Source organism: Lissotriton helveticus, chromosome 7 (genome assembly GCF_964261635.1).
Source record: "Lissotriton helveticus chromosome 7, aLisHel1.1, whole genome shotgun sequence".
NCBI classification, from domain to species: domain Eukaryota; kingdom Metazoa; phylum Chordata; class Amphibia; order Caudata; family Salamandridae; genus Lissotriton; species Lissotriton helveticus.
In genome coordinates, this window is record NC_136068.1 from 1282100543 (window position 1) to 1282128079 (window position 27537).

General features: G+C 45.1%; 1 protein-coding gene across 1 annotated transcript in view; it reads left to right on the top strand.

Annotated features, from left to right (window-relative positions):
* Positions 1-27537, top strand: part of MRPS7 (mitochondrial ribosomal protein S7) — a 132276-nt gene that overhangs the window by 45496 nt on the left and 59243 nt on the right. The window contains exon 2 of the mRNA XM_078654520.1: positions 10017-10208. Within this exon, the coding sequence (XP_078510646.1) occupies positions 10017-10208 (192 nt within the window). The remainder of the gene's footprint in view (positions 1-10016; positions 10209-27537) is intronic.

Sequence of the window (27537 nt, forward strand, 5' to 3'; positions counted from 1 at the left end):
AGCTGAAGTATGAGGGGTTGCAATGTAGATCTTTGGGGAGAGTGTTCCAAATATTGGGAGAGTTACAGGAGAAAGAGCGTGCTTGAGTTGATTTCTTTTTAACCAAGGGAGGGACCAGCATGAGGTCATTGGAGCTTCTCAATTCTCTGTAGCAGCCGGCTTTGTGAAGATTTTGGGAGAGATACAGTGGGGTTTGAGGGTGCAAGGCCTTATGCGTAATGCAGGTGTTCTTGTAGATGGATCTGCCATCCAGGGGAAGCCATTGGAGATCTTTGAGGATCCGAGAGATGTGATCCCGCCTCTTAGAATCCGTGATAAGCCTGGCCGCAAGGTTAAAGACTGACTTGATTGGGGCTAGATGGACTTTAGGAGTACCTAAGAGCAAAGAGTTGCCGTAGTCGAGTCTGGCGAGAACTAATGATTGTACGACAGATTTAAAGTCATCAACAGGAATGAAGGGTTTGATTTTTTTGAGGTGAACAAGTGAAAATAGTGCTCCTTTGGCAGCACTTTTAATGTGAGGGGAAAGGCTGATGTTTTGGTCAATGCTAATTCCGAGAGATTTGACAGAGATAGAGATGGAAAGAGAGCAGTTGAGAGCATTTAGGTCAGAGAGCCAGTGTTGCATGGGGAGCCGGTTATTTTTAGGGGCAAAGAGAATGACTTCAGTTTTTTTAGGGTTGAGTTTCCGGTGGTTGTGATGGAACCATTGTTGGATCTTAGTCAGGGTGTCATTAAGGTGCAGAATGTCAGAGTGAGATTTAATTTTCAGTAAAATTGGGTGTCATCTGCATAGAGGTGGTAGTTGATACCTGCTTTCTTTAGAATAAGGGTGAGTGGCTCCATGAAGAGGTTAAAAAGAGAGGGAGAGAGAATAGACCCTGGGGAACACCCAGGGAGACAGGTGTAGGTTTCGAGAGGCAACTGCTGATTTTGATTTGTTGGGATCTGTGCTGGAAGAAGGAAGTGAACCATTTAAGAACGGGACCATTGAGGCTAAACCGATCTTTGAGGGTATTGAGTAGGGCAGAGTGGTTGACAGTATCGAAGGCAGCAGAAAGGTCAAGAAGGATGAGAAGGGAAGCCTCCCCCTTGTCAAGGGAGTGATGGATGTCATCGACAATGTTGAGCATTGCAGTTTCAGTGCTACAACCCTTTCGGAAACCTGACTGAAATACATCAAGAAGGGAAAATGAGTCAATGTGTTTGTCCAGTTGGAGCAGGATGCATTTTTCGAGTGCTTTAGAGAGAAGAGGAAGATTAGAGATGGGGCGAAGATTGTTAAGGTTGTTGGGGTCAGCTGTAGCAATTTTAAGGATGGGTGAAATTTGACCCAACTGGAGGGAACCAGCGACACAACCAGTAGCCAGGGATGTGTTGATGATGGTAGTCCAATAAGGAGTGATGATATGCTTTAGGTCTTGAACGATATTGGAAGGGAGAGGGTCCAGGGTATGAGAGGAGGGCTTGAGCTTTGAGATGATGTCGAGAACTTCTCGCTCTGTAACTGGGCTAAAATGAAGCCAGGAGGCATTGTTTTTAGGCTGTGCGCTAGGGGGGAAAAGATCTTGGGGGGTGGCAGTGAACGGGCGATGAGCAGGATTAGAGCGGGGAAAAGGATCAAGAGGGGGCGAAGGTGATAAAGGTGTCAAGGGTGGGAGGACAAGGAGGGGTGAGACACCTTGCGGGGGGTATTCGAAGCAAAGGATGCGTCGATCTTGGCAATTTTTTCAGAGAAGTAATTCGCAATTAGTTCGCAATTTTCGGTGGTGGCGGCCAACTTGGGGGTGGCGGAAGAGATTGTTTTTTGATAATGTTAAATAATTCCGTGGGTCTATTCTTGGCTCGATCCAGTTGAGCGCGGAAGAAGGAGGCCTTTTCACTAAGGATGTGTTTTTTGTAGTTGTACCTAGCGGATCTGAGGAGGACGAGGTTAGAGGGAGAGGGGTGTTGTCTCCAAGAGCGCTCGGACATTCTGAGTGAACGTCTTTCCTTGTTAAGTTCAGCATTAAACCAGGATTTGGAAGGGATGTTTTTTTGCAGTTTTAGTTTGGCTGGTGCAATTTGGTCAAGGATTTCAGTGATTGTTTTGTTGTAGTGTTCGGTAATATCGTTAGCATTTCGTGAGGGAGGGGGAAGTTGAAGTTTGGCTTTGAGTGAGGATTCTAATACGCCAGGGGGAATAAGGTGAAGATTTCTGGTTAGTTTCTTAAGTTTAAGGTTTGTGGCGGGAGGGGGAGGAGTGAATCTGTTGATCGTGAAGAGGATGAGGTGATGATCCGACCAATCGATGGGGACAATGTGCGAGAGGGAGGCTAAGTCTTTGCTGGTGATGATAGCATCTAGCGTCGCTCCTTTGTTGTGTGTAGGAGTATGGCAAAGTTGGATCAAGTCAGTCACGTCAAGGAGATCATTGAGGGTTAAACCCGAGGGGTCGTTATTATTGTTCCAGTGAATATTGAAGTCTCTGAGAAAAATCTTATTGGAGTAGGAAATCGAGGCTTGGGAAAGTAGGTCAGACAGTTCATCTACAAACGGAATAGGGTCACCAGGGAGATGATAGATATTGTGGAGCCGAATAGGAGGGGCCCCCTGAACTATAAGTTCGGCTACCAGATATTCGAAAGTGGTTTGGTCGGAGTTCTTGACAAGTGAGAGCGGGAGGTCATCTTTATAGATGATGGCAACCCCCCCCCCTTCCCCCTTCCCCCTGATTTTGACAGGCCTCTCTTTTCTGAGGATGGAGTAGCCAGGGGGGAAGAGCATGTCGAGAATAGATGAGTTGAGCCAGGTTTCCGTAAGAAAGGCGATGTCAATGGCTTCACTGAGGATAGTCTCCGAGATTTCCGTGGCATGACGTGCAGCCAATCGACAGTTGATGAGCATGCAGTTAAGGGGTTTGGGGTTGAAAGCAGGAGTAGTTTCAGAGTAGACATTGGTGCGTTGCGGGGGAGGCCTAGGCGAACGGGGGGAGATGGGGGTGTGGCTCATTCCCAGGATCACGGGAATAGTGGAGTGAGGAATATCGTTATCAGTAGTCGTAGAAGATGATGGAGGGAGCTCGGGCGAGCCGGTGGCGGTAGGGCTGGGGTTAATCCCAGGGAATGACGAAAAGGAGGGAAGAGGTATGTGAGATTCAACGGTCAAAGGGCTAGGTGGGTAGGAATTCTTTGAGATCCTTGGGTCCAGGGAGGGAGGGTGGGTAGACTTAAGAGGAGTGATGGGAAGGCAGTTACGGGGGAATTCATCGTAGAGGATGTCATTAGGAGAGGTGCAACTTTGAGGTGGGGGAGAAAAGTTGGGAGGTGTGTCGCCGATGGAGATGGGATGGTTGCAAGATTTAGTGTCACAGAGGGTGATCAAGTCTTTCCTGAGGGAAGAGAGTCCCAATGATCAAATAGAGAGGTGGAGTTCAATGTTAAGAAGCGATTGAGTTAAGAAGGGGGAAGATAAGGTGGAAAGGGGGTCCGGGTGGATGGGGGTTTGTTCTAATTTATCCGGGGGGAGAGGGATGGGCGGTGGGAGAGGGGGGAATCCAGGAGGCGGGATGAGAGGGGTGTTCCCGATTCCGACCTGATGTAGGATGGCTGTGTGAGTGTCCAGTAACCCAGAGGTTTGATGGATGCTAAGGGAGGGGGTCGGGGGGGAGGGTGGGGAGGAGAGGGGCAATCATGTCTTTGCGGTTGAGGATCAAAAAGATCGGGTGGAATGTGAGGACATCGTGGTGCAGTAATGGAGAAGGAGTGAGGGGATTCAGTATTCATTGTGTTGTAAGGGAGGAGTAGGGGCAACAGGGATTGAGGGGGAGGAGGAAAGAGAGGTAGGAGGGGTGAGGTTTGGGTTGGGTGTGATGGGGTAGGAGGTGGTGGAGAGGGTAGAGGGGAAAGGAGAAGAAGGATCGGGCAGCAGGGGAAAGGATGTAAGATGTTGGGGATAGGTGAGAGAGAGTCCGAGGGAGTGGAGGGGGTGGGAGTCAGATAAGAAGGGGAGGGGACAAGCGCGGGAGCGGGTGTAGTGTTAGCGGTGGGAAGCAAGGACTGGGATTGGGAGATTTCAAAGATATACCGAAGGATTCAGGGGGAGGTGGAGCTGGAGTAAGGAGAACTGTCGTTGTGAGGACTTCGTGTGTTTGCGCGGCTGAGGAAGAATGAGAAGGTGAGAATAGTAGATCATATAGGTGGTTGAAGTGGCGTTCGAAGATAGTGAGGTGGTTTTCAGAGGCTTGAATGAGGATATTTCCTGATTTGAAGATGAAGATGTCAATTTCTCCATCGAATGTGGGGGATGGAGTGGTGGATAGCTTCAGACCATATGGGATTTTGATGGATTTCTTTATGGGTAAGTGGCGGAGAAAGATACTTTACCATTTAGAGGGACGTTTAGAGTAGAAAATGTAATTGGTTTTGACAATGGATGTAAGGCTAAGGTAATTATCTACAAAAAGGGTTTCGTGGTGATGAATTAAGAGTTTGTTTCAGGTTTTTCTTGGCATTTTTAGAGAGATTGGGAGGGTAAACGATGGACCACGAGTTGGTGCCAAACCTAGTGATTAAAGTGTTGGGTGGAGTGATGGTGTGATTTGAGGCAGGCATATTAAGACAGCTGGGATGGTCGAATGGGCGGGCAGGAGAAAAAGTGTAGTGTAAGATGGAAGGGGCTAGAGGGCGGGGAGAGAGAGAAAAGTCAGAGAGTGTGAGAAGATAGGCTCAAAGGTTGGGGCAAGAGTTATGAATTGTCGAGGGTTGAGATTGAGAAGGGTTGTAGTACAGAGGAGAAGTTAGAGGGAGCCACCATAGAATGAGTTAACACAAAAGGGGAGGAGAGGGAGACAAAGTGGGGGACGGGATGGGGGATCACGAGATTGGGTTGAAAAAGGGGGGGAAGATCTGATAAATAAGAGGGAGAACAGAGAATTGAAGGGGGAGTGTGAGGTGAACCGAGATGGGGTAATAAGATGGAATCAGGAAGTGGAAGTAATCCTTTGAGAATGGAGAGACAGAAGCCAAGAAATAGCGGGATAGGATTGGGAGGAAACTAAAAACAGACAATAATTACATTAACATGGGAGGTATCGGGTAAGGGTAAAAGAATGCAAAATATTTTAAGGACAAGTAAAAATTAAATTGACATGGTAGGCATCAGGTAACGATAAAAGAGTTTGGGTACGAGCAGCAATAAAATTCTAGTAAAGTGCAATTTAGACAAAGAAAGAATAAAAAGACATTTGAATTAAGGACATCATGATGCAGAACAAAGTAGCGCATAAGGGGAGCAATTCTCAAGTGCAAATTGCGGCTCGCCACCAGTCAGAGCACAGGTTGACCTCAGTTCAGGTCCCCAGAGGTCAGGGGGCCTGCACAGTGTCGTCAATGAAAGCAGGTGGCGAGGAGGCTCTTCCCCGGACCCAACGAGGGGCCCTTCTGGACTGTCATTCCCTGTCCAGACGTCTGTATATTACGCTGTGCCTAAACCTGAAGGCTTCATGGGTGCTTCAGTTGAGAAAAAGGGGTAACCCTGTGTCCCTCAGAACCTGGGTATTTGCGGTTTAAATGAAAAGCGGTTCTGTTGGGTCGGACCAATTACACTCATTGTAATTGGTCCGACACTTTTGGGAACACTCATTAATGAGAACACAAACTCTCTGATACAAGTCCAACAATTTGAGAAATAAATGCTCAAAAACTTTGTCATGTAATCCCTCAATTGTATTAAAAGATTTTCAAACATTTGGTATCTGAATTGTAATCATTCTTAGATAACATTCAATGCTTATAGTGACTGTCAAATATAAAGTGACTTTCAGTGAAGGGTGCTCAGTAAATTACGAAATATACAGTGCAATTTATGGACAAGTATATACAGATATCTTCATTGGCCAGATAGCGTTTTTAAACCAAGGATTCCTAGAGTTCCTATCCGGATCCTGGTCTTTCTGGGCCTATGATGTTCGTCGACGTTTCGACCCTGATGCGCCCCGATTGGTGGTCGCGGCGGGTCTTTATCAAGACAGATGGAGGACAGTTTAGGGGTCAGACCGGGCAACCTCAGCCTGAGACCGATGTGGCACAAATGCCAATCAACTCTTGTGGAGAAAGATTTCTTTTCAAGACAAACGGAGGTTTGTCTTGAAAAGAAATCTTTCAAGACAAACAGAAATCCTCTTTTGTCTCCGCCTCCTTCTCTGCTGAGCAGCCAGTATTGGCATCCTCCTTGCCATAACGTAAAGAGAAGCCATTGTGGAAACCCCTGATGCATTCTGGGCCTGCTTTTGTGCTTTGCACCCAGTTACCGCCTGGTCTGAATTTGTGTTAAATTGCATATGCACACAGGCCTTTTTTGCAACTAGTCGCTATTTGCGACAGCCTCTAACATACCGTTTGCGAATCACAGAGAACGATTCTGTAATCGTGATGTGCTATTTTGGGTCATAAAAACTTCTGAGTCACATTGCAAAAGCCATGTTTACATTCGCAAACCACTTTGCGACCAATTTACGAGTTGCTATTTCTTCATACATCTAGGTCTAAAACTTTGTCTTGGTATTAGTGCATTGTAAACACCGTTCTGATATTTGTCTATTGCAAACCTTTCTGTGCTGCTGGTGTGTTGTAAACCCCTCTCAGTGCATTTTAAGCACTGTTTTTGTTTTAGTGAATCTTAGGCCCTCTAATGATATTTGTGCATTGTACACTCTGCTATGATGCCAGCACATTGTAAACTGCTGGCATGTGTTCTAAATCCTGCTGTGATGATAGTGCATCGTAAACTGTTCTGAGGTGTCGGTACATTGCAAACGCTTCTCTGTGATAAATGTATATTGAAAACCCTACTGTGGTGTGCTGGAGTTCAATATGGGGAACATATTTTGGGAGCCCTTGCTGGCGGCTGGGTATCAATCGGGCAGCTTTGGTGTTTTTGTCCATGGTAGAATATCTAATTGCTTTGACCCCTGGTATCTCCACATTTTCATATGAAGGTGTCTAGTAGTCTTGTTTGCAAAACACTGTTTAGCAATACACAGCAGTGCCATTTGCATACTTTGTGTGTTGTCTCAGGACACTTTGCCGACAGCGAGTACTCCCATTGGAATTGTTCTCATCAGCCATTTGATCTCTAGTAAATGTGCTCTCACTGCTGTAGCCAGGTAAGGTGGGTTACAGTGGCTCACCATTTACAAAGCTGCTTACCATTTTATATTGGATCCCTCAAAGTTATTAGTACTCTTCCTTCGTTTTTGTTGTTGCCCCAAAGTCCCTTGATGTCAATACATGTTAAAAACCTGCATGGGTTTTCATGCATCAAACTTGCTGCTGTGGTGGTTGATGACCCAGCATGTGGCCAGAAGTAGGGATCTATTTCAGAATAAGGGCTGGCTACTGTTAGCTTGATAGCTAAGGGTTCCCATTATATATACATATACATAAAAAATAAAATAAAAGCATGACATTTTTTTTGCTCCTCATGCAGGCAGGTTATTTTAGCATGCCCTGCACCAGGGCCAAGGTTCATCGGCTTCATTACTAGTGGATTGATACTCAACTCACTATGAGAAACTGCTCCAAGCGGGGCTGGTGATCATGGCTGTTAAATTCTATGCACAAACCCCACCCAGATGAACACCATTCCTGTGCTTGTGCTCGGCCTTTACGAAGTTATTAACATTCATCACTACTGTGATTTTAGATAAAATTAGAATCCTTGCTATGTTGTCTGACTTTTGCATAGCCTTCAACTTTGGGCAGAATACAAGTCTGAGGAGGACATATCCTGATCCTGCTTCTCTCAAAGCATTGACAGTGGTCAGAATGAGAGAGCTTTGCTCAAGAGGCAGTAAAGTGGAGCAATGGAACACCAACCCAGTGAGGGATTTTTGGGTCTAAGATGTAGAGTAGCTGGTGGCTAAAAGGGTTGGGTTGTCTGGAACATGAAGGAAGAGAAACATTTGTAAGTTGAAAAAGTGAATTATCTTGATATAGTGTACACCCTTAGATGGTCATTCTATAATTGGAAACCTTGAGTTGTACCACGATACCTCACAATCCCCATGGGCTCATTACTTGGCCATCTTCTGTACAGCCTCGCTGCTGTCATGGGACTTGTGTGGCAAGGATGTTTAGTGTACGGTGTTCTTGCAATGTTCATGTCATGTATGGGCTTCTATTGTGTCGCAGGGATCCTGCTCTCACACAGAACTATGCATAGAGACTTGGAACCTCAGTGAATTAGGGTGTGCCAAAACTCACCTTAGTACCCAAAATCCCCTACCAGACTAGCAATCAGTGTTGCATTGGTTCTTACACACTCCCAATGTTTAGACAACCCAGAACATGGACTTAGAACACCTCAGGTAATGTGGAACACATGAACACTCTTTCGTTATACCAGCATAGCAATCCAGAACGAGGAGTAAATGAAGACATGTACACATTTGAAATGTTTATTACTAATGCAGTGTTCTCAAGCGCAGTATCTTAGCTAATACAAGCAAACATATTATAAGAAACAAAGTAATCAGCATAGTTACTAGTCCATAGAATACAAAGGGAGAAAGCATGGTAAAATGCTAGAGGGAAGAAGGCTAAAGGGCACCTAAATCTTACCCTCCCTTGCTAGTATATTATTTTATATCTAAGAAGTTCTCTTTGGGTTTTAGCAGGGCGGCCCATACCTCTGATCCTAGTGGAAAGGGATCACATCATCTTCCACCAGCTCTCTGCATGCGAAGCACCATCAAGTGTGTGTGTATGCTCTGTGCGGTGCAATATTAAACGCGCCTAAAGCCAGAGTTGGCCTCAGCTGCATGTATGTTATGTCTAGAACGTGCGAAGATCAGACCTCACAACAACCACTGTGTTGAAATAACCTTGACGGCCTCGGCACTCACTGTACAGACATAGCTTACCAAGCAAAGCTGATACTATAGCAAAACATATTATTCTCGTGTGAAGCAAAATATTCTACTAGGCTCAAAGCTCTAATAACAATATGTGCCATGTGCAGAAGCAGCAGAAAGGTAAAATGGCGTTTTAAACTCCTCATAAGCTCATGCTAACTTAACACAGTGTGAAGGGCAAAGCATATCTATATGACAATTGTACGTGGTTCTGTGCAGCTACTTGTGGCTTTCTGTTCTCTATATAAGTGTCAGCTGTGTGAGTGGTTGTCAGCTCTTTGTCTGTTGAGGAGAATATACCTTTTGGGGTTGGTTATGTATGTCATGCACCACTTCTTTTCAGGGTGTACCTGTTTCTTGTGTAATTGTGAAGAATGAAAAAAGCTTCACTGAACAATGGGTAAATCATTGCCTTTATCCGTAAGGTGGATGGAGCATACTGTGCACTCGTGAACATAACTCATGCCCCATTCATATCCGTGCCAAGCTGCAGCAAAAGCTAGTAGACAGCATAGACTAAAATGGCTATTTTTCCCAAATAACCGCCATTATGTACCGTATGTCATGCTTGAAAGTGTGCATTTGTTTTCATAGAAGGTAGGTAAGTACTTTTATTGTTGTGAAAATAATCGTGTAAGATTTTTCTAATTTTTGTTAACCTGTTTCCATTTGATTTTTTATTTCCTAACAATCTCATAGTTAGATACAAAAATGCAGAGCTACGAATATTCACATCTCCCAACCTTGGAGTACAACTTGCATACAAGTTGTACATAACAGTACGTGTTCACCTTACTGCTAAAGATGTTTTCATTCCGACTACGCATAGCAAAAGCAGAACATATTTTCAGCCCACATCGGCCAATACAGTTATTGTTAATAATTGCCCGCTCACCAGTAGGTGAGTAGCTAAGTGTAGCCAATACATGACCCAGCAACTTCTAGATGCTATTGTTAGATACTCAGCGATGAAGCAGTGGGTGAGAGACGGCAACAGGTGGGTTAGAAGCATACAACCCTAGGGATCGATTTCCCTAATTTGAGATTGCATCACCACACATTATGAATCAAATGACACGGTTTAATGACAGGCAAATATTATTTTTCTGTAATCCTGTTTCAGAGTGATGCAGGTGAGATGGAGCCGCTACAGCCCGGTGTACCTGGAGCCGCAGGTGAATAAAGAACATTACCGTCGACCCCTAGAGGAGGTATCAGAGGAGGAAAAGCTGGAACAGGAGCTGAAAGCTGTGCGTCCCATTAAAGCCGCCCCCTCTAACCTTACCAGCTCAGTTTTTTCAGACCCATTGATCAGGTAGGGCCTACTTCTTTAACTTTACGGAAGTACCACACATGCTTCCTTACGGCAGCAAAAGTAATCTCTGTACTTTAATGCAGCAGCAGTACCGTTTGTCCTATATTTACTACAGTAGTACTTTGCCTTACAGGGACACATGGCCTGCTCCTTGTTGCAACAGCACGGTCTGCATTTAACTGTAGCAGCACATACTGTTATAGCATCTGTGTAAACTGCTGTTTACAGCAGTGGCAAACCTATCACACTCTCCTCTGTCCTTAATCAGCACTATTCTTTGCAGCAGCTCTGGGTAGCAGCTGTTCGGTAAGAATGGGATCCTTAACCTCACTCAGTTACATTGTAACTGAGCAGTTCTAGGGGCTTTTAAAAAACATTTTATTGGTTCCTAACATCTTATTGAATCAACAATGTCCCTTCATTATAATAAGATCTCTCCACCATTTCTTACTACATTTTTCATAATTATGGCATTATGAGCACCATGGCTAGCCAGTTGGCCCATGGGTAGGATCATTTAAGACCACACCTTAAGACCTTGTGGCTACTATGGCCATTGTAAGTGCTGCGTTTCCAAGCTGGGTAGTGGGTAAACCTTCACCAGTGAGGTTGTGTTCTACCCCCAGCCTGGTGACTGCTAAGGCCCTTGTGAGGCCTGGTTTGTCATGTTGGCTTATATGGGAGAAGTTGTTGCAACTAGATCCTAGGTTCAAATTGTCTTTGACTTTTTTTGGCAGGGTGTATTCCTTTGGTGAGTTAGAGGGCACTCTCTCTGCCCTATGACTAGATATTAGGACTATTACTTCTTTGGGTTGTCCATTAGAGTGTACTTTTTGGGAGAGCGGAGGAGTAAGGAGTTGCATACTGACAGACCTTTTGAGGGGAGAGATCCAGGATGGTTTTTAAGATTGATTTCATTTGATTGCATTATCCAAGTTGTCTCATTGTGCCATATGACCCACCTCTAGATCTGTTCCCGCTTCAGTCCCTCCTTTGTTCTCACTCCTAGTTTCTCCAACTCCATGCACTTCTAAGTCTGCATTCGAGCCTGTTGCATGTTCATAGGCGTAATAGCGGGGCGGTTCCCTTGTTTGTACATTAATGATTGGACAGGCAGGTAGCCGACTTGCTGCAAGAGATTTTTAATTGCAACCCTGTCTTTTCTGAGCTCTGTTGCATTTCGGGATTGTCCATGCCTTTTGAGGCTTGCAATCAGTACTTTGAGTTTGTGTTACATATGTCTTGCCGGATGCTAGTTCTACTGCGCTGTTTCGTTCTTATTTATTGCAGGGTGTAGGTTCTCACCCTGGGCCTCTGCAGTGACCGCACTGCCTGGCACTGTCTCCTCCTCTTTAGCCTCAGATGTCACCGGAGCCTTGCCCAACCTTGGTGCATTGTTCTGTTTGGCAGTATCCTTTTGGTCCTTGAGTAGCTAGGACATAGTCTGTGGGAGAGATGCCAGTTTGTCCATGACGGGTGAGTAGTTGCAGCCTTGCCCAGCGCCCTGCGTGTCAGCTTGTACTCTTCTTATCAAGTTGTTCAGATTTGCTGTTTTCTCATCGATCGATGATGCATACATCGCCAGGTTGTTTAAAAGACTGATCTGTGTATCCATTTTATTTGCTTGGTAGTTCATTGCCTCTACCGAGCTCTGCAATGGTCTGAGGAGGAAGGACCAATGACCAGTGGCCACCCCCCCATGGATTCTTCACTGTCCATAGAGGCTCCTGTTTTGCCAAGTAGACGTGGCCTCGCTTTCTCCTACTCTAATGGTGTTTTCTTTTTTCTTTTTAGATTAGACAGATTGTTCCCTCCTAGCCAGGAGCTGAGCGAGACCATGGAGCTAGCCTTCTTTGTCCTACTTAATCCCATTGGCAAAATATTGGTCCAGTGAACTGAGTTAAGCTGGTACTCTTGAAGTAGAGGGTTGGGCCTTATTATGTTGGTGGGAGCAGCCTCCCTATCAAGCGCCCCCAAGTTGATGCACGAGTCCGCTGAGCCGCACCTTTCTTCAATCTTTTAGTTGAGAGTAGTTTTTTTTTTTTGCAGAGTTTTATATAGCGCGAACTAGACCCGAACCGAATCAGGTATCAGAGCGCTTTACATAGCACCAGTTACGTTACATGAGGACGGACACACATTCATTTTAGGCACGGGGAGATTAAGTGATGTGCCCAGAATCACAGGAGGTTTTGGCGTCGTTACCGAGACTCGAACCCAGATCCCCAGGTCCGAGGTCGAGCACCCTAGCCGTTAGGCTAACTCCTCTCCCACCTCTGGATTTTTTGCACTACAACTGTGGGGCAGGTAGCCCAGTAATATTATTGTTACTGTAATAAATTGCAGCCCCTGCATCCTTCAAGTACTTAAACTTAGTTGTATTTTTGGTTGGGATGGGCTTGGACTTGATCCTGGATTTAACTGATTTGGTTCGGATGGAGCTACTATTGCAGACCGCATGAGAGTGACCAAATTAGTGGTGAAGTCTGTTCTGTGTCCCCGGGAAATGCCAGGGCTCTTTTGTCCCCTGATTCTGAAGTGTCACTGGGCCCCAGGTTTTGCCTCAATGCATGGTGTCACTTGCCCAATGTTAAAGAGTAGCTCTTTACAGCTGATGCAATCCAGCAAAAGTCCAGTTGCCACTGAACTACTGGTCATCTGTCAAATCAAAACCAGCGGTTCCCTTTGGTGGATACTAGTTTTCTTCTTGGGTGACCAAACGACTCTCCTGTGTCCAGCAGATTCTGGTGTATCTTCTGAGCATCAGAACTTTGTCTCCCAGGCTGCACGTCAGCAGTCAGTGGGGATCAAATGATTGTGGCTACTGACTAGCAAAGGCGGGTTCTTCAGCATTTGTAGCCCTGTAGCTGAGAACAAAGTCAGCCAAGTGACTCTTGGAGTCGGTGGTGCAGCCTCACTTTGCCAGGTCCAGGGAACAGAAGGGCAGTCCTCCTTCGGTCCTCTCTCCATCTAGATTTGAACCAAGGTCAGGGTGCCATATTTATGCCCTGAAAGTGCCATCGGGCATGCGGCGGTCACTAGCCAATGGGTTACTTGGATCACTCCCGCCTGATGAGAACTTCCTGCAATGTGTGGCATCTAGTAATCCCAGGACGCAATATTATAACCACCCCAAGTGGGTGTGACTACCTGGGGGCTACACGCCCCTAGAAAAAAACTGTTTGGCAACTGTTTTCCACTCTCTGTCCCCGCTGCCAACTTGTCTACTAGAACAAAAGGTTAGTCCCTGACGTGTATGTACACACTTTGCCCTTAAATGGCGGTTTCACCTTTAAAGCTTGCCTTTTGGGCTTAGAACCTCTTTGGTTTTCCTGCCAGGTTGCGATGCACACCTCTTTCCATGGCAGGCACTTGTTGTTCCTTCCAGGTAGTTGTTCACACTCCTCCCCAGGAGGACAGAAAGCAACTGTAAATGGCCATTGGAAACTTTGGCAACAGAGTGGCAACTTTCTAAAGTTTTTTTTAATTTGACTTTAGCATTAAGTTGGATTTAATGTCATGATTCTTTTGATACTTTGAAGTGCACTTTTTAGTAGTTCCATTCAGAAGTTAGGACTGCTGAGTTGTCAGCGTGTAAGCCTGCAGCCGCCAAAGGGGCTACTGGTCTTGTTCACAGTAAAAACGTCTATTTAGGTTTCTACTGTCAGAACTTGTAGACCACATGTTCTGCTTCTTAATTTATATCACCCTGCCTTAGGACTCAGAGGTTTGGGATTTGCCATTAATTTACATGACAAAGTCAAGTTAGCATTTCGTAAACTGCTTTGTTAGCCTTCAGTGTAGGGCTGGGAGTTGTGTTTTACTGTGTCACACTCGTGGTGGCACAATAAGTGCTGCAGTCCATGATGGACATCTTAATGTGCAGGCCCTTAGTACTCTGGTACCATATACTAGGGACTTATAAGTTAGTTAACCACTTCGATGCTAAGCATGAACTTGGACTTCAATGCAATTTCCATTGAAGTCAATGGAAACTCCATGACGAGCTGAGCTCGTCATGAGCGTCGAAGGAGTTAAGTTATACCAGTTGAGTGCAAGCCAATTAACTATATATGTTTTAAGGGTCAGAGCACTGGCACTTGGACCTGGTTGGCAGGACTTGTTCACTCTGAGGCGAAAAACCAGCAGCATCAGTCCAAAACGTTGTGAGTAATCATACAAAATGAGGCATTTCTTTATAAACCCGATAGGACATTCCTTCCACTACATTGATTTTCTATTACACAGCCTAATCACATTTAATATGTTATCAGTTTACTTTTCTTAATCATTTAAACTTTGAGAGGTCATGTTGAGAATTTTTTTTTGCGGAGACTGCAAAAAGCATGAGCTTTCCATTTTGGGTGCAGAACAGATTAAACAAATTGCAACGGCTTTGACTTCACTATATAGGCTTCTAGTCTGTCTTCTGATTGTCTGCAAGTCTATCCGTGTGTTCAACAGAGCTATTGACAACCTATGCCTCCCATTCCTCTGGGTAAAGATCCAACCTTATAGCCTTTAATCATGTCCACTATACACTAACTGCAGAGCCTGGCTTTTGGTCAAGCCATGGTTCTAGCTACAGTAAAGAACATAGCTACTGCGTATATTTTAGCCATGCACAACATGTATGAGTGCGTGGCCTGTCCTTTAGCCAGGTGTTGCACCCAGCCTGTGTGGATCCAGCCCAGTTACTGCTGATTAAAATAGATAGGTTCTATATGCATTACTTTCCCTCTAATCTAGCAGTTGGACGAAAATAGACTTCGGATTCTCAGTCAGTTCAATGCAGCAATAATGATTTCTATGTTAAGTGCAGCACCTTGTAAATTTTATAGTTGCAGTGCCTAGAGATGCTGTGTTTTTATCAAAGTATTATTTTATTCTTATGGACCTGTACTTCCTGGGCCATCTACTGCGATGTCGGCAATGATTTCCATAGGTAATATGTCATTAGTAGCTACAATATCATTTGTGATGTCATCTGATGTGTGCAATCATGAACTATGCTTGGAGTGAGTCATTAATAACCATAACTGGTCAATGTTTCTTTTTAAATACAAAAAATCATACCATAATATCTCTGTATTTGTTATTTTCAGTGAATGTTAGCTTCGGAAACAAACAGTGCCTTAAATACAATTTTAACCACAACTTAACATTAGTAAAGTTTTGCCAGTGAGATATATATTTGCTACCAACAATTTGCTATTGTGTGGCATTGTAAATAATTGATATTGCAATTACCCAAAAGAAAAATTTCGTAGCAATTGTAAAGTTTCAATTCTATTAAGGACATGGAGGCGAGGAGTATGCTCAAACATTTCATCCCTTTATTACTTCAGCAGAGTTCAACTTGAAACAATATTTCGCGGGAAAGAACTACAAGACAAAGTTCAGCCGATCACAACAAAGGTTAGGGACATAACTTCGACTGTGTACTGATTATCCTCCTGCAACCAGCGATGCTCCCGTATTGAATTTTACTCCCCTTTAGATAGCTCGGAACCTAGAGAAAAAGCAACTTTCTCTGATATAGACATGTATGAAAGAGTATAAAGCTCCCCTTATAATTCTCTACATTACATTTGTATAATTCACAAGGGTAAGAAAGGTATCAAACATGCCTCCCTGTAAAGTAACATACTTCGACCTTATAACCATTAGGACCACAAATCCCAAGATTAGACAAAATACTCCAACGGGTGGGAAGTTTATAGAAACTTGAGCGGGAATAATCTTCGCCTCCGTGTCCTTAATAGAATTGAAACTTTCCTTTACGATTGCTAGGACATTTTTTCATTCTATGTCAGGAATGGAGGCGAGGATTATGCTCATTCAAAGCTTGTCAACCACCAGAGATGCCATATCAATCACCGGTTTAAAATAAAACCGTTTGAACTGTTGCGGGGATTCTGCACATACACAGAACTATGCACAGGAAAACAAGACCTCTGTGTATAGGGGTTGTACCTTCCTACCACCTTACCCAAAATCCCAGAACCGACTAGCTATAGTGTCTCTTTAGTTCTCCGACAAAATCATGAAGCTACAAAGATTAGACAACCCAGAGCACAACACTCCTGACTCTCTCAGGAATCGCGGTAGCAAGACATACCCTTTCGCTCACTCACTCGTACTTTTCCCCAGTAAGGATTGTCAGAGTCACTGTATAGTTCAAAATGTTTATTTTAACTAGTGTGCTCTATAATGCAGTATAGGAGCCACTACCAGCAGCGAAATGCATAAACCTAGCACAGTTAGCATTGTTAAAATACCATAGAATATGAAGGGGGAAGTCATTATATGTAGACAGTGGAAAAAGGACTATAAGGCCTGACCACCCTCCCCTTGGTAAGTTCAAGTTTATTATATTGTCGCAAGGATTCTGCTCCTACACAGAACTGTGCACAGAGACCCAGGAGCTCAGTGAATTGTGGTGTACCAAAAAACTCACCTTAGTGCCTAGAAACCCTAACCAGCTAGCATCAGTGTCACATTAGCTCTCCGTCCTATAGCAAAGGAACCAATGATTAGACAACCCAGAACATGCGATTTAATTATACTCCGGAATGGTGGGAAGCAAGAACACTCTTTTGTTATACTCTCATACAAGTCCACAACAGGAGTAAAAAAGAGACACAGTAAGGTTAAAATGTTTATTTTAACGACGTGCCCTTAGATGCAGTATCTTTGCTAACATAAGCAGACATATGATTAGAAATAATATGATCAGAATTGTTACAATTCCATAAAACACAAAAGGAGAAATTATATTACAATGTTAGTGAAAATAGGTACTATGGCGCCTAGTAAATCACCCTCCCTAGATAGGAACTATGTTTTATAAACTAAAGAAGGTCTCTTAGGCTTGTTTGGGGGACCCCCATACCTCTAAGATCAGCAGGGATGAATCACATCAGGATCTGCAAAAGCTCTTTCTCTCTGGAAACGGAAATCTTCCAAGTGTCTAAAATCATGCCTACAGTGTGATATTAAAGGCGCCAGGATCGCGTTGGCTTGCAGCTGCATATATGTTATGGCTAGAACGTTAGCCGATCAGCCCGGACAACAGCTACCTAGTTAAGATAACTTTGGAGGCTTTAGTACTCAGCGTGCAGACTAGAGTCACGATGTAAGTCTAGGGATGCTGAAAACAAGCCAGTCTCATGTGAAGCATTTCAAGCAGCCTAACTTACAGCAACAGTTATATGCAGTGTCGTGTGCAAAAGCAGAAAAATGGGAAAATGGTGTTTAAACTTCTAATAAACCTATGCTAACTTAACAGTGTGAATAACAAGGCCCAGCCCACACTACAATATAAAGGAATATCTCTGGGCCTTGTCAGCATACCCCATACCTTAGAGCCTAGATGGTAGCTTTACATCATAGGACCAGCATAGTTCTTCTCCAAAGACAGGTTTCCCTCCAAGTGTGTCTGTGAACTACATGTAACACTGTATTATCAAAGCACGAGCTCTCTAGCAGTGCAGCTGTGCGTAGCATGTTTTGTCTAGGTAATAGGGACTGACCAGAACAGAATAATAAGGGGCATGTTTTTTGACCTTGCACATCATGTTCAGACTAAACTCCAAGAACTGCAGAGCACACAGAAAGCAGACTGTTCTAATGTGAAAGACACAGAGTCTTGCAAAATAAACTCATGTAGTAACGTGCACAAAAGCAGCAACATGGCAGCATATCTCATGCTAACTTAGCAATGTCGAGAATGACCCTAAGTGCCATATAACAGAACATAGAATCCGAAGACCAATCAGCCGCATTGAGAATATCCTCTAGACGTGCCCCTAGAGTAAATGCTTTTGAGGCCATTGCCCCTCTTAGTGAGCACCAAAGTGCTACATGACACATCAATGCGGGTTCTTGCGTGACCCAACATATCCATCATGCAATGGTGGGAGAAGAGACTACTTTGAAAGGCTTCTTCAGTGCTATTAATTGCAGCTCCCCTGGAGGACAGAGCTTCTCCGTCGTATTCCCATAAGCCTTTAAGCATCTGACTATGCACTGTTTGGGGGAATTGTCAAAGGCTCGGTATGATACCACTCTTCAAGTTGGATTTTGTATGACGTGAAATGTTGAAGGTAACTCCCCGAAAAGTAAAAACCCGTCCAGTAATATCATGCTCTCTTACATCAGTGACCCTGCGATAAGATATTAAACAGAGTAGCATGGCCAATTCTGCAGACAGTTCTTTCTGCGATAAGAATTATTTGCGTTTCCAGGACTCCAAGAGATGGCGTACTCTATTGACATCCCAAAACTTGAAATAGCGTGGTTCCAGGGGAAGAGCGAGACAGATCACCTTCATCAGCTTGCACACCAAAGGGTGTTCCCCTACGTTTACACCTTGGATTGCTATGTGTCTCGCTGAGATAGCTGAGAGGTACAATTTAATTGTGCGGGACGCCATGCCCCGAGATCCCAGAAAGGCCAAGAAATATATCACAGGAACAACGCCGCACCCAAGGGATCCTCACATCGTTAAAGACACCAACCAACCCATGCGGACCTTGCTGACTCATATCTCTTTGTGATGCCTGCCGCTCATTCTGTGGCCAACAGATCTTCAACCTCTCTAGAAAGGCCTAGGATTCACCAAAGTTCCCTGTAATCCGCCAGGCCATGAGAGGCATTCTCTGTTGTAGAGTGAGCAGTTGATAGTTGCCCAAAGGATCCTGAAGGAGATCCAGAGCATGAGGTAGAAGGATTGGAGAATCCCAAGAAAGTTCCACAAGAACTGGAAATCACACTTGAGATCTTCAATAGGGCGTGAACAGCCCCATGGATGCCTGTTGGCGGTGAAGCTACGTCGTGAGGCGCATAATCATCGCAAATGGGGGAAACGCATACGCTTGCTCCACTGACCAGTCCTGAAGGTAGGCATCTGTTGCTGAGAACAACAAGAATTGGTATGCAGTTCCTAGAGGGATTTAAGTATAGTGACTAATGGGGGAACACCAATTGTGTTTAGTAACCAGAAAGGAGGATGGGAAATTCCTCCTTTCGGATAGAATGCCCTCACACACCCAGCCCGCTAGGTGTCATGCTTCATCATCTGGCGTGCTCCTCGTCAGGTCGGCAGTGCAATACCTGACGGGCACCCTCAGTGGGGGCTCTTTGGCAGAGATCTTTTATCCTTGCCGTTTGGTGAGTTCGTGTGTGGGGCTCTAAGGTGCAAAAGTGTAGTGTATGTAAGGATAGTGAATTAAAATGGGGGACGGTGCTCAGGGCCACTACTTTAATAATCCTGCCTCCGGGGAGGAGCTACGCTACGAATCAAGATGGCCGCGTAAGCTCCCGGCTCCGCTGACCTCCGCCAGCAGCTCGAGTATCCTGTCTTCAATCCTGACCATACACCTGATTTTCTTGTTTATGAAGGTCTACTGCTTCTAAAGGTGCAATCCCGAGATTTCTACCTCATCGGCTGACGAAGACACGCCGTGTTTCCATTCTCGGCCTAACAACGTGTGGAAGCCGGGGCCTCGATTTCTAGACTATCCGGGTCAGAGTTGAACGACATCGGCCGTGAGACCTGGACTGAGCCCGGTCTCCCGAAGAGTGCCTGAATTGTTGACTTTTTGTGACGATCCTTTGAACGATCTACACCGAGGACACACCAGCGTGCCACGCCGGCTGCTGTGGTGGGGGTCCGGTGCCCGGAGACCTTGCTGCCCTCCCGGGGTCGACGGGCTGGGGCCCTCTCTGACGGCGAAGGTGTGTTCTGTGAGACAAGGAGCGCCCATTACTTGATATCAGATTTGCGTGGCCTGTGACTCCGGAGCAGCCGGCCTCCGGGGTTCAAGTCCGGCTCTGTCGCCTATTGAGAGGGGATGGAGCGGACGGAAGGCGCGCCATCGCTGCAGGCCGTTGTGGCCGCCATTGGGGCGCTCCATTCGCACACAGTCGCTGTGTTCCGGACACTGATGGTGAAAGTGGACGGTATCCTGGAACCTGAGGACGACACCTCGATTGGTTTCCAGCTAGAGATGGTACCAGCGGTGCATTGCACATCAGAGGTCGAGGTCCCCGTGCATAACCCGGAGTTCGTGAACCTTGACGGTCCCCTATTACCGACAAGCCAGCCCGTGCTTCTCGCTAGCGTCTCTTGCCTGATCCTTCTGCCGCCTAACCCATCTATAGACGGTCTTCCATGTGGCTACGAGTTCCTTGGTGATGGTTTGGGATACTCGCTGTTTTTGGACACCTTTCCTCGTTCGAGCCGTGAACTTTTATCCTGTATTCGATCCTCCTGTGCTAACAAGAACTTTTGTGGACGCTTTGCCTTTTCCTTCAAAATGGCGGCTCGCGTGGCAAAGACTCTTATGACGGACCGTACTGGCCAGGGCTGAACTTTATCGCTGGGTTCCGATAAAATAGCTTTTAGCGATGCCGGGGTTGTGCCTATATTGTGACGAGAATTGGGTGGTTGTTGTTTATCCTCCCCTGACTGGTTTGTATAATTGCTAAATATTGATTTTACCATGTCTCGGGTGGTCGCTGTTGGCTGGGGGTACTGGAGACCGGGAGTGTGTTTGCTTTCTCCTCCTCCGCTTTCTCTTTTCCCTTCCTTTAGGGTAGTTCTTGGGCGACAGGCACGCTGCTAGTGGGGTTAGGCCGTAGCCATTGCAGGGGTGCAGGGTGGGGGGTTAGGGGTGGGGTTTTTTATTTTGCCTTCTTTTGTTCTATGGCCCCTTTTGTCTTTTCTTTTTCCTTCTACGAGAGATGGGCTGTTTATTTTTCACGAATCCTTTATTGTCCGGATGTCTTCGCTGGCTTAATTATCCTGTAACATTGTGGACGAGGTCACGCGGGTGGGATTGCTTTGATTGCTTAATAGATTGCTTATTTCCTATTTCCGTTATGTGTACCCGTGCTGGCCTTTTACTTCTTACAGTGATTATTGTTTGTATATTTCCCCCGCCTGGCCCTGTTCTGTATTTTACTGCGAAACACCTGATATCTGTATTGCCTGCTCTTGTCTTACTGTTAAAATAAAAAAAGATATAAAAAAAAAAATAATCCTGCCTCCTACCCTGGTTAAAATGGTGATGGCAACTAACTACAGTGATGTTGTGGGTAGTTGCACTTATGTGGTCTGACCTCCTTTGTGGTTACTAAACACTATTGGTGTTCCCCCATTAGTCACTATACTTAAATCCCTCTAGGAACTGCATACCAATTCTTGTTGTTCTCAGTATTTGGGCATGTATGCTGGACCGGTGGTGTTTAAATAGCCCACCCCGTCTCTCCTTTTGTTCACACAGGCATCTGTTGCTGCCACTAACGGATCTGGCTTCCAACTGAAATATTTGGCCATCTGGTGGTCTAACCTGGAGGTAAACAGGCCCACCGAGAACTGGCCGCAACATTCCTCCAACTTCTGGAAGACCCTTGGATCAAACTGCCTCGGGCTCTAGTCCGACCATTAACTCGAGCACCAGTCCGCTATTTTGTTGGAGGTTCCCGTAAGGTAGTCCGCCATGATGGACACGTTGTTGGCTAGGCAGAAGGCTCAGAACTCCTTGGCTAAGTCAGCCGAGGGTTTTTTTTTTTAGTCCTCCAGGTGGTTGATGTACTGGACTGCTGACAGATTGTCTATCTTGAGTAGGACACAACAGGAAATGTTGTCCTTAGTCCAACACTGGACTTCAAAAGAGCCCGTCATGAGCTCCAGACAGTTTGTGTCATGAGCACTCTTTGATAGACTACTTTCCGCTGGCATATCCCCACAACGAGTGTCCCATCTGGACTTGCTGGCGTCGGACTCTATAACCAGGTCTGGGTCCGAACCGAAAAGGGCTCGCCCATTCTAAGCCTCCATGTGTGCCAGCAACCACCTCATTTCGTCTCGCTTCCTCTGTCAACGGGACTTGTTCTGAATACTGGATACCCCTGAGGTGTGAAGCCTCGAGATGTTGCAGGACCCTGTAATGTAACGGGCCCAGAAAGATTGCCTGAATCGAGGGTGATAGGAGGCCTACCAACCTTGAAATCTGTCACAAGGATTTTACTGGCCTTCCACAGTTCTTGTCGAATCTCGGAAATTTTTCGAGAAGGGAGACTGAGGGCCCTCTCTTCTGAATTGACCACAAAGCCCAAAAAAGTGATCTGCTTGGAGGGGGTCTACAGCGACTTCTTCTCGTTGATGACAAACGCCAAGCTCTCCAATAGATGATTTTTTTGTCTGCATTTGTCACGTCAATGTGGATGGACACTGGTCCATCAGGAGAAGATCATCAACGTAGATAATCAGACGATAACCCTGAGCCCTGCGGTGCCCCACCACTGGTTTTTGAACCTTGGTAAAACACCAAGGGGCAGAAGAGAGACCGATCGGAAGAGTGTTGAACTTGTAAACTTGCTCCTTCCATCTGTACTGGAGGAATCTGCTGGGTGAGGAAAAAATGGGGATTGTTAGATATGCATCCTTCGGGTCCAGATGCACCATCCGGTCGTCTGGCCTCAGGAGATCATGCAAAAAATGTATGCCCTCCATCTTGAAGTGCCGATAAACCAGCCATCCATTGAATTCTTTGCGGTTGATCACCGGCCTCTGGCTCCCATCTCGTTTCTCCACCAGAAAGAGGGTGCTGAGGAAACCCCTCGGGTGAAGTGATGTCGGGTAAACTGCCCCTTTGCCTAGTAGGTCCGCCATTTCCTTGTCTATCAAGTCTGCTTGGGACTCTGAAAAACACAGAGGGCGGTAAATGGGGAAACCATAAAACTCTATATGATAGCCCTGAATGATTTGTAGAACCCAGGCCCGGCCCCCACAAAAATCCAAGGGTGGAATAACTTTTTAATGGAGGCTTTTGCCTTGTCTAGAGAGGTATAAGTGGCGACAAGTTTGCCTAGTTTGTTTATGAACGGCTAACTGAAGAGTCCTTGTAGTGCTAGCGGCACTCTTATGGTTTGACACCACGTGATGACCTTTGACTACCATAATTTTAATTGACTTTGGTTTGTTATTTTATCCTATTATTCTATCCTTATCCTGCATATACATTGTTTCTCTTGAAGATTTCTTCTTGTGGTTTTGAAGTGAGAGCTTGCTAAGAACAGAACGTGTGGGATCTGCATTTGAATTCTGTCTCTGCCTTGCTTGAGCTTTTTTTTGCATGCAGACAGGCCCATCGAGTGTTTGCAAGTTGTTTGGGATAATCGAGTTTAAGGTTATTTTGTTTTTGGAGAAGAGATTGTTTAATGTACCGAAGGCTTTCGTAAGCTTCGTTAATATAAAGGCTGGAACAAGCGAGAAAGTAGAGGGAATGTGGGAACTCCTTTTGCCCTGGAATGCTTGCATGGAAGGTGGCCAATTCCAATAAGTTTCCTTGGCGCAGAGGGAAAGACTCTAACCTTCTACTGTGTTTTGAGACTATAAAGCTGAGGGTTGTTGACTTAGAAACCGGGATTTTGGAATCCGAATGGGGACGGACGCGTCTACTTCAGTTTGCTGAGGCTTGTAACCTCCGCTGTAAATCGCCCGGTCTGGAGTGGGTTAAGATGCAGTGTTTGCGGCAGGTGAAGTGTTTAAATTTTGATTATTGCCATTTTGATGTGTGGCCAGTGGTTATGATCATTTGAGGTGTTTTCTTTGTGATGTGCGAGTGAGTCAGAATGCACATCCAAAGTAATCATTTGATGTATTTAGTGTATATATCTTTCTGATTTCTTGCAGGATGTCCAGTATTATTTGATGCTTGTTTATTCATTGTTCATGTTCATGCATTTGACTGTTGCATTTACAAAGTGTGTTATTATTGCTTGCATATAAATATATATCTCTGTATACATTTGAATATTGTTCATTTGACATCTGGGAATGCCTTTCTGTTAGAGAGCACTGCATAAATAAAACTCTAAGCTTCATTCTAAAAAGAGAGTCTTTGATATGTTTTATTTTTGTAAAGTGAAACCCCTTTCTAGGTGTTGTTGTGTTTTATGTCTCCTGCTTCGTCGTGTTTGGACCATCGTGTGGGTGTGGTATTTTTGAGGGCGAAGCACAGCCCTCCCTGCACCACTGCTCCTGGCTTCGATGTGGCCAAATCACTCAACTTAGGGTCTACCTTTACTAACAAGGAGCAGCGTCTCTCAGCTGATAAGGCACAATTCGAATTCCCAAGGAAAATGATGGCATGCTGTGCCAGCCAGACAGGGATTCCGGAGAGATGGCCGAGCCAAAGGCTGGTTAAGGGTCCAACAAAATAGTTTGTCTTGACAGGACTTCCAAGATCTATTGATCCCTTTCTTAGGATCACAGACATATTTCTGGAAGAAGGTGGCCATCTTGCTGCCAACCTCCCGTGTTAGGGCCACCTTGTTAGCGAGAGAGGGGCATGGACATTCTGCCTTAAGTCGTGTGCGTGCTTCCTTCTCGAAGGGCTTTCTGAGGTGCCCTGCTACGTAAGTGCCAACCTTGGGCAAATGGAACAACTCTGCTAAGCGAGGGCGAATGAGATAATTTGGGACAGGCATATCAGACATATCCTCTGCGAGAGTGGCGGCCCCTAGGGAGGGATCAGGAGAGTGTCACCAGGATCTAGACGGACCGGCCTTATCAGTTAAATCCCTGTGAGAATCCTCATCCTCCTGTATTGGCCCCTCTTGAGAGGAAGGCAGATCTAAAGGGGCACCTAGGGTCTCCTCAGTTTCCTCATCCGGGCCAGTGCGTGCGAGGAAAGCCTTTTTTGAAGTCTTTCAAACGCACTGAGATCCACAGAAGGGTCCCTTTTGCGCATGCGGGGTTGTAACAAGGTCGATTGTTCAGCAAGGGCGGCTGAGGACTTGAACTGCGCCCTGGATAGGTCTAAAGGCCGGGCATCGGACTGCGCCATCTACATCAGAAGCCTCTCAAAGGGCCCCATGGCTGCTGCCACTGCTAGTGTATAGATGCATCTACCGCCTCACAAAATTCATTATCTAAGGGAAGGACTGACAGAGTCTCTTCCTCTTGGTACTCCTGCATGGTACAATTCAAGGCTAGTATTGAGGTAGAGCGAAAAACTATATAGCACAAAGTGCAGGATCTCTTTGGTAGCCCCATGGCTTACAGATAAGGCAATGAATACGCCAGTATGGCTTTAGCGGGTGCAAGAGGGATTCTAAGCCTTGGGGATGAAACTCCCTTATGAATCACGTGGCTGGGCCCCACCCCGCGAGTGGTAATGCGTGTGAGCATGCTAGAAAGGCACTTGCCTCATCAGATACATACCCGGATCAGCCGGGAGTCCACTGCTTGTAACAGTGGGCTCATATGAGCCAATTACAGACCCCTGCTGGGGTGTCATGGCTTCCAGCACAGTTACAGGCAGGCTGGCAGAGGGCTCACTGGCGGTCGCTTGTCAGTTTCACTCACTTCTGGCAGTGCGACCCCTGCAGAGCAATGAGATGCGGCGCGTCTCTCCTAAAGTACATACGCACTTTAACAGGCTCCTCTCTGCACCGCACTCGCGCTGACCCATACATTAAAGTAAACACAAGCCGTGAATGGAGTGCTGACACGCGCTCCTGCGGCAGGGATCTGCAAAAATATAAGCGTTACCGTAACAATACAGCTGATGGAGCATGATTTTTTAAAATAAAAACTTCTCTATGTAATTCACCCAGTGCATGCTATATTAATAAAATGTGTGCCTATTTTACTAATATTTAATAAGTGTTCAACACGTGAAATGTGCACAAGGGATAAAAGTTGATTTTCTTAATTGAACATGATGAGAATAATCCTAACTGAATGTTATTCTGTTTTCCTAACTGCAGAAAAATAAACAACAAAAAGAATCTGCTTTCATTCTTCGTGAAAGTCGTGTAGGTTATTTGATATTATTTAAAAAAAAATAATAATATTGTAGGCCTCATGAAATGTTAGGGGATGTGCTTCCGTAATCCTGTGCTCCCGTCCCCCAGAATGTATTGAGTGTTTCCTTAGAGTTTCTGTCCTTCAGAATGTTACTTATACTTCCTTGAGTGCACATTTAAGACTATTTCTGATTTCCTTTCTAAGCCAGAGTAGTAGATACATGAATGTAACTATTGCTAAAATTAGTATACAAATGTATCTAGGTTCATCCTTCTTCCTCTCATGGAAGTTGTACAATTCGTAGATAAAGAGTGTTTTGGAATAATAGTAAAACCACTGTCAGAAGGTGGTCGGACCATCATAATTAACCAATAGAAGGGCTTGCTGAGACAGAGAAAGCAACATTCCAGTCAAGGAGAGGAAGTAGCGTACTATAAAGATTCCTAGGTGAAAATGCTCTTTCGGTCGTTCACATGATTGGTGACCTGTCCTGCATTCGCGTTGCTGCATGCCGTGCTGATTCCTGATTCTCTGGCTGACCGAACTTGCTGAGACTTTCCTAGAGACTTTGTACATCATTGGCTGGTGGTGCTGACTTGCTACACCTTAACGGCTGTGGGATTAGCCTTTCTGCTAATTGCACACCATGCATTAGTATTTTGACTTGTAAGTGAGCTGTTGTTCCACTAATGTTTTTCTCTCGCTCTCTCTCTCCACTATACCTTATATTCTGATGTTTATTGAATGACCTGTGACGATTAATGCAAACCCATTCTATATTTTAGGAGCTGATTATGACATTCGAGTTGTATTGTATTTTGTGATTGCCCATTCATATTATGGAATAACAAAAAAAAGTAATAGTAAGACTAGTGTTTGTCTTTAATACAGTATTGTTAAGTGTGTTTGGTTATGTTTACTAGGACATATGTTTAGCATATTCTTCATTGTAGGTCCTCATGGGGAAATAGCATTCTGTCCTCCATTATTTAGTCCCTTTTAGCTCTACCAAGGATTCCTTGGAGGACCTTTGATATTGCTATCTGTAAGATAAGGGCTTATGGGCCTGTCATTAGAGTTACGCTTCTGATTATGTTATAGTGGTTGGTGTGGATAAACAAACTGGGATAAATCCCCCAATGCTTTCACTGCATCACAGCCTTACACCGCATGAAAAGAAAATGAAATCGACTTATCTCTGCTGAAGCAGGAAAGAAAGAGCGGGATAATCAGGACGCAGTCGACGTTATGTTCCTGAACTTTGTTGTGATTGGCTGAACTTTGTCTTGTAGTTCTTTCGCGGTGTTTTATGGGAAAAATAGTTTTAAGTTGAACTCTGCAGAAGTAAGTAATAAAAGGAAGAACGATTTGAGCATAATCCTTTCCTTCGATCGTGACATAGAATTGGGTTTATGATGACACTGTGAAGCATGGCGTGCTAAATCTGCCTTTCTGGGAATAAAATATGTCACTACCCGTTCTGCACACATCTTGGCAGCAAAC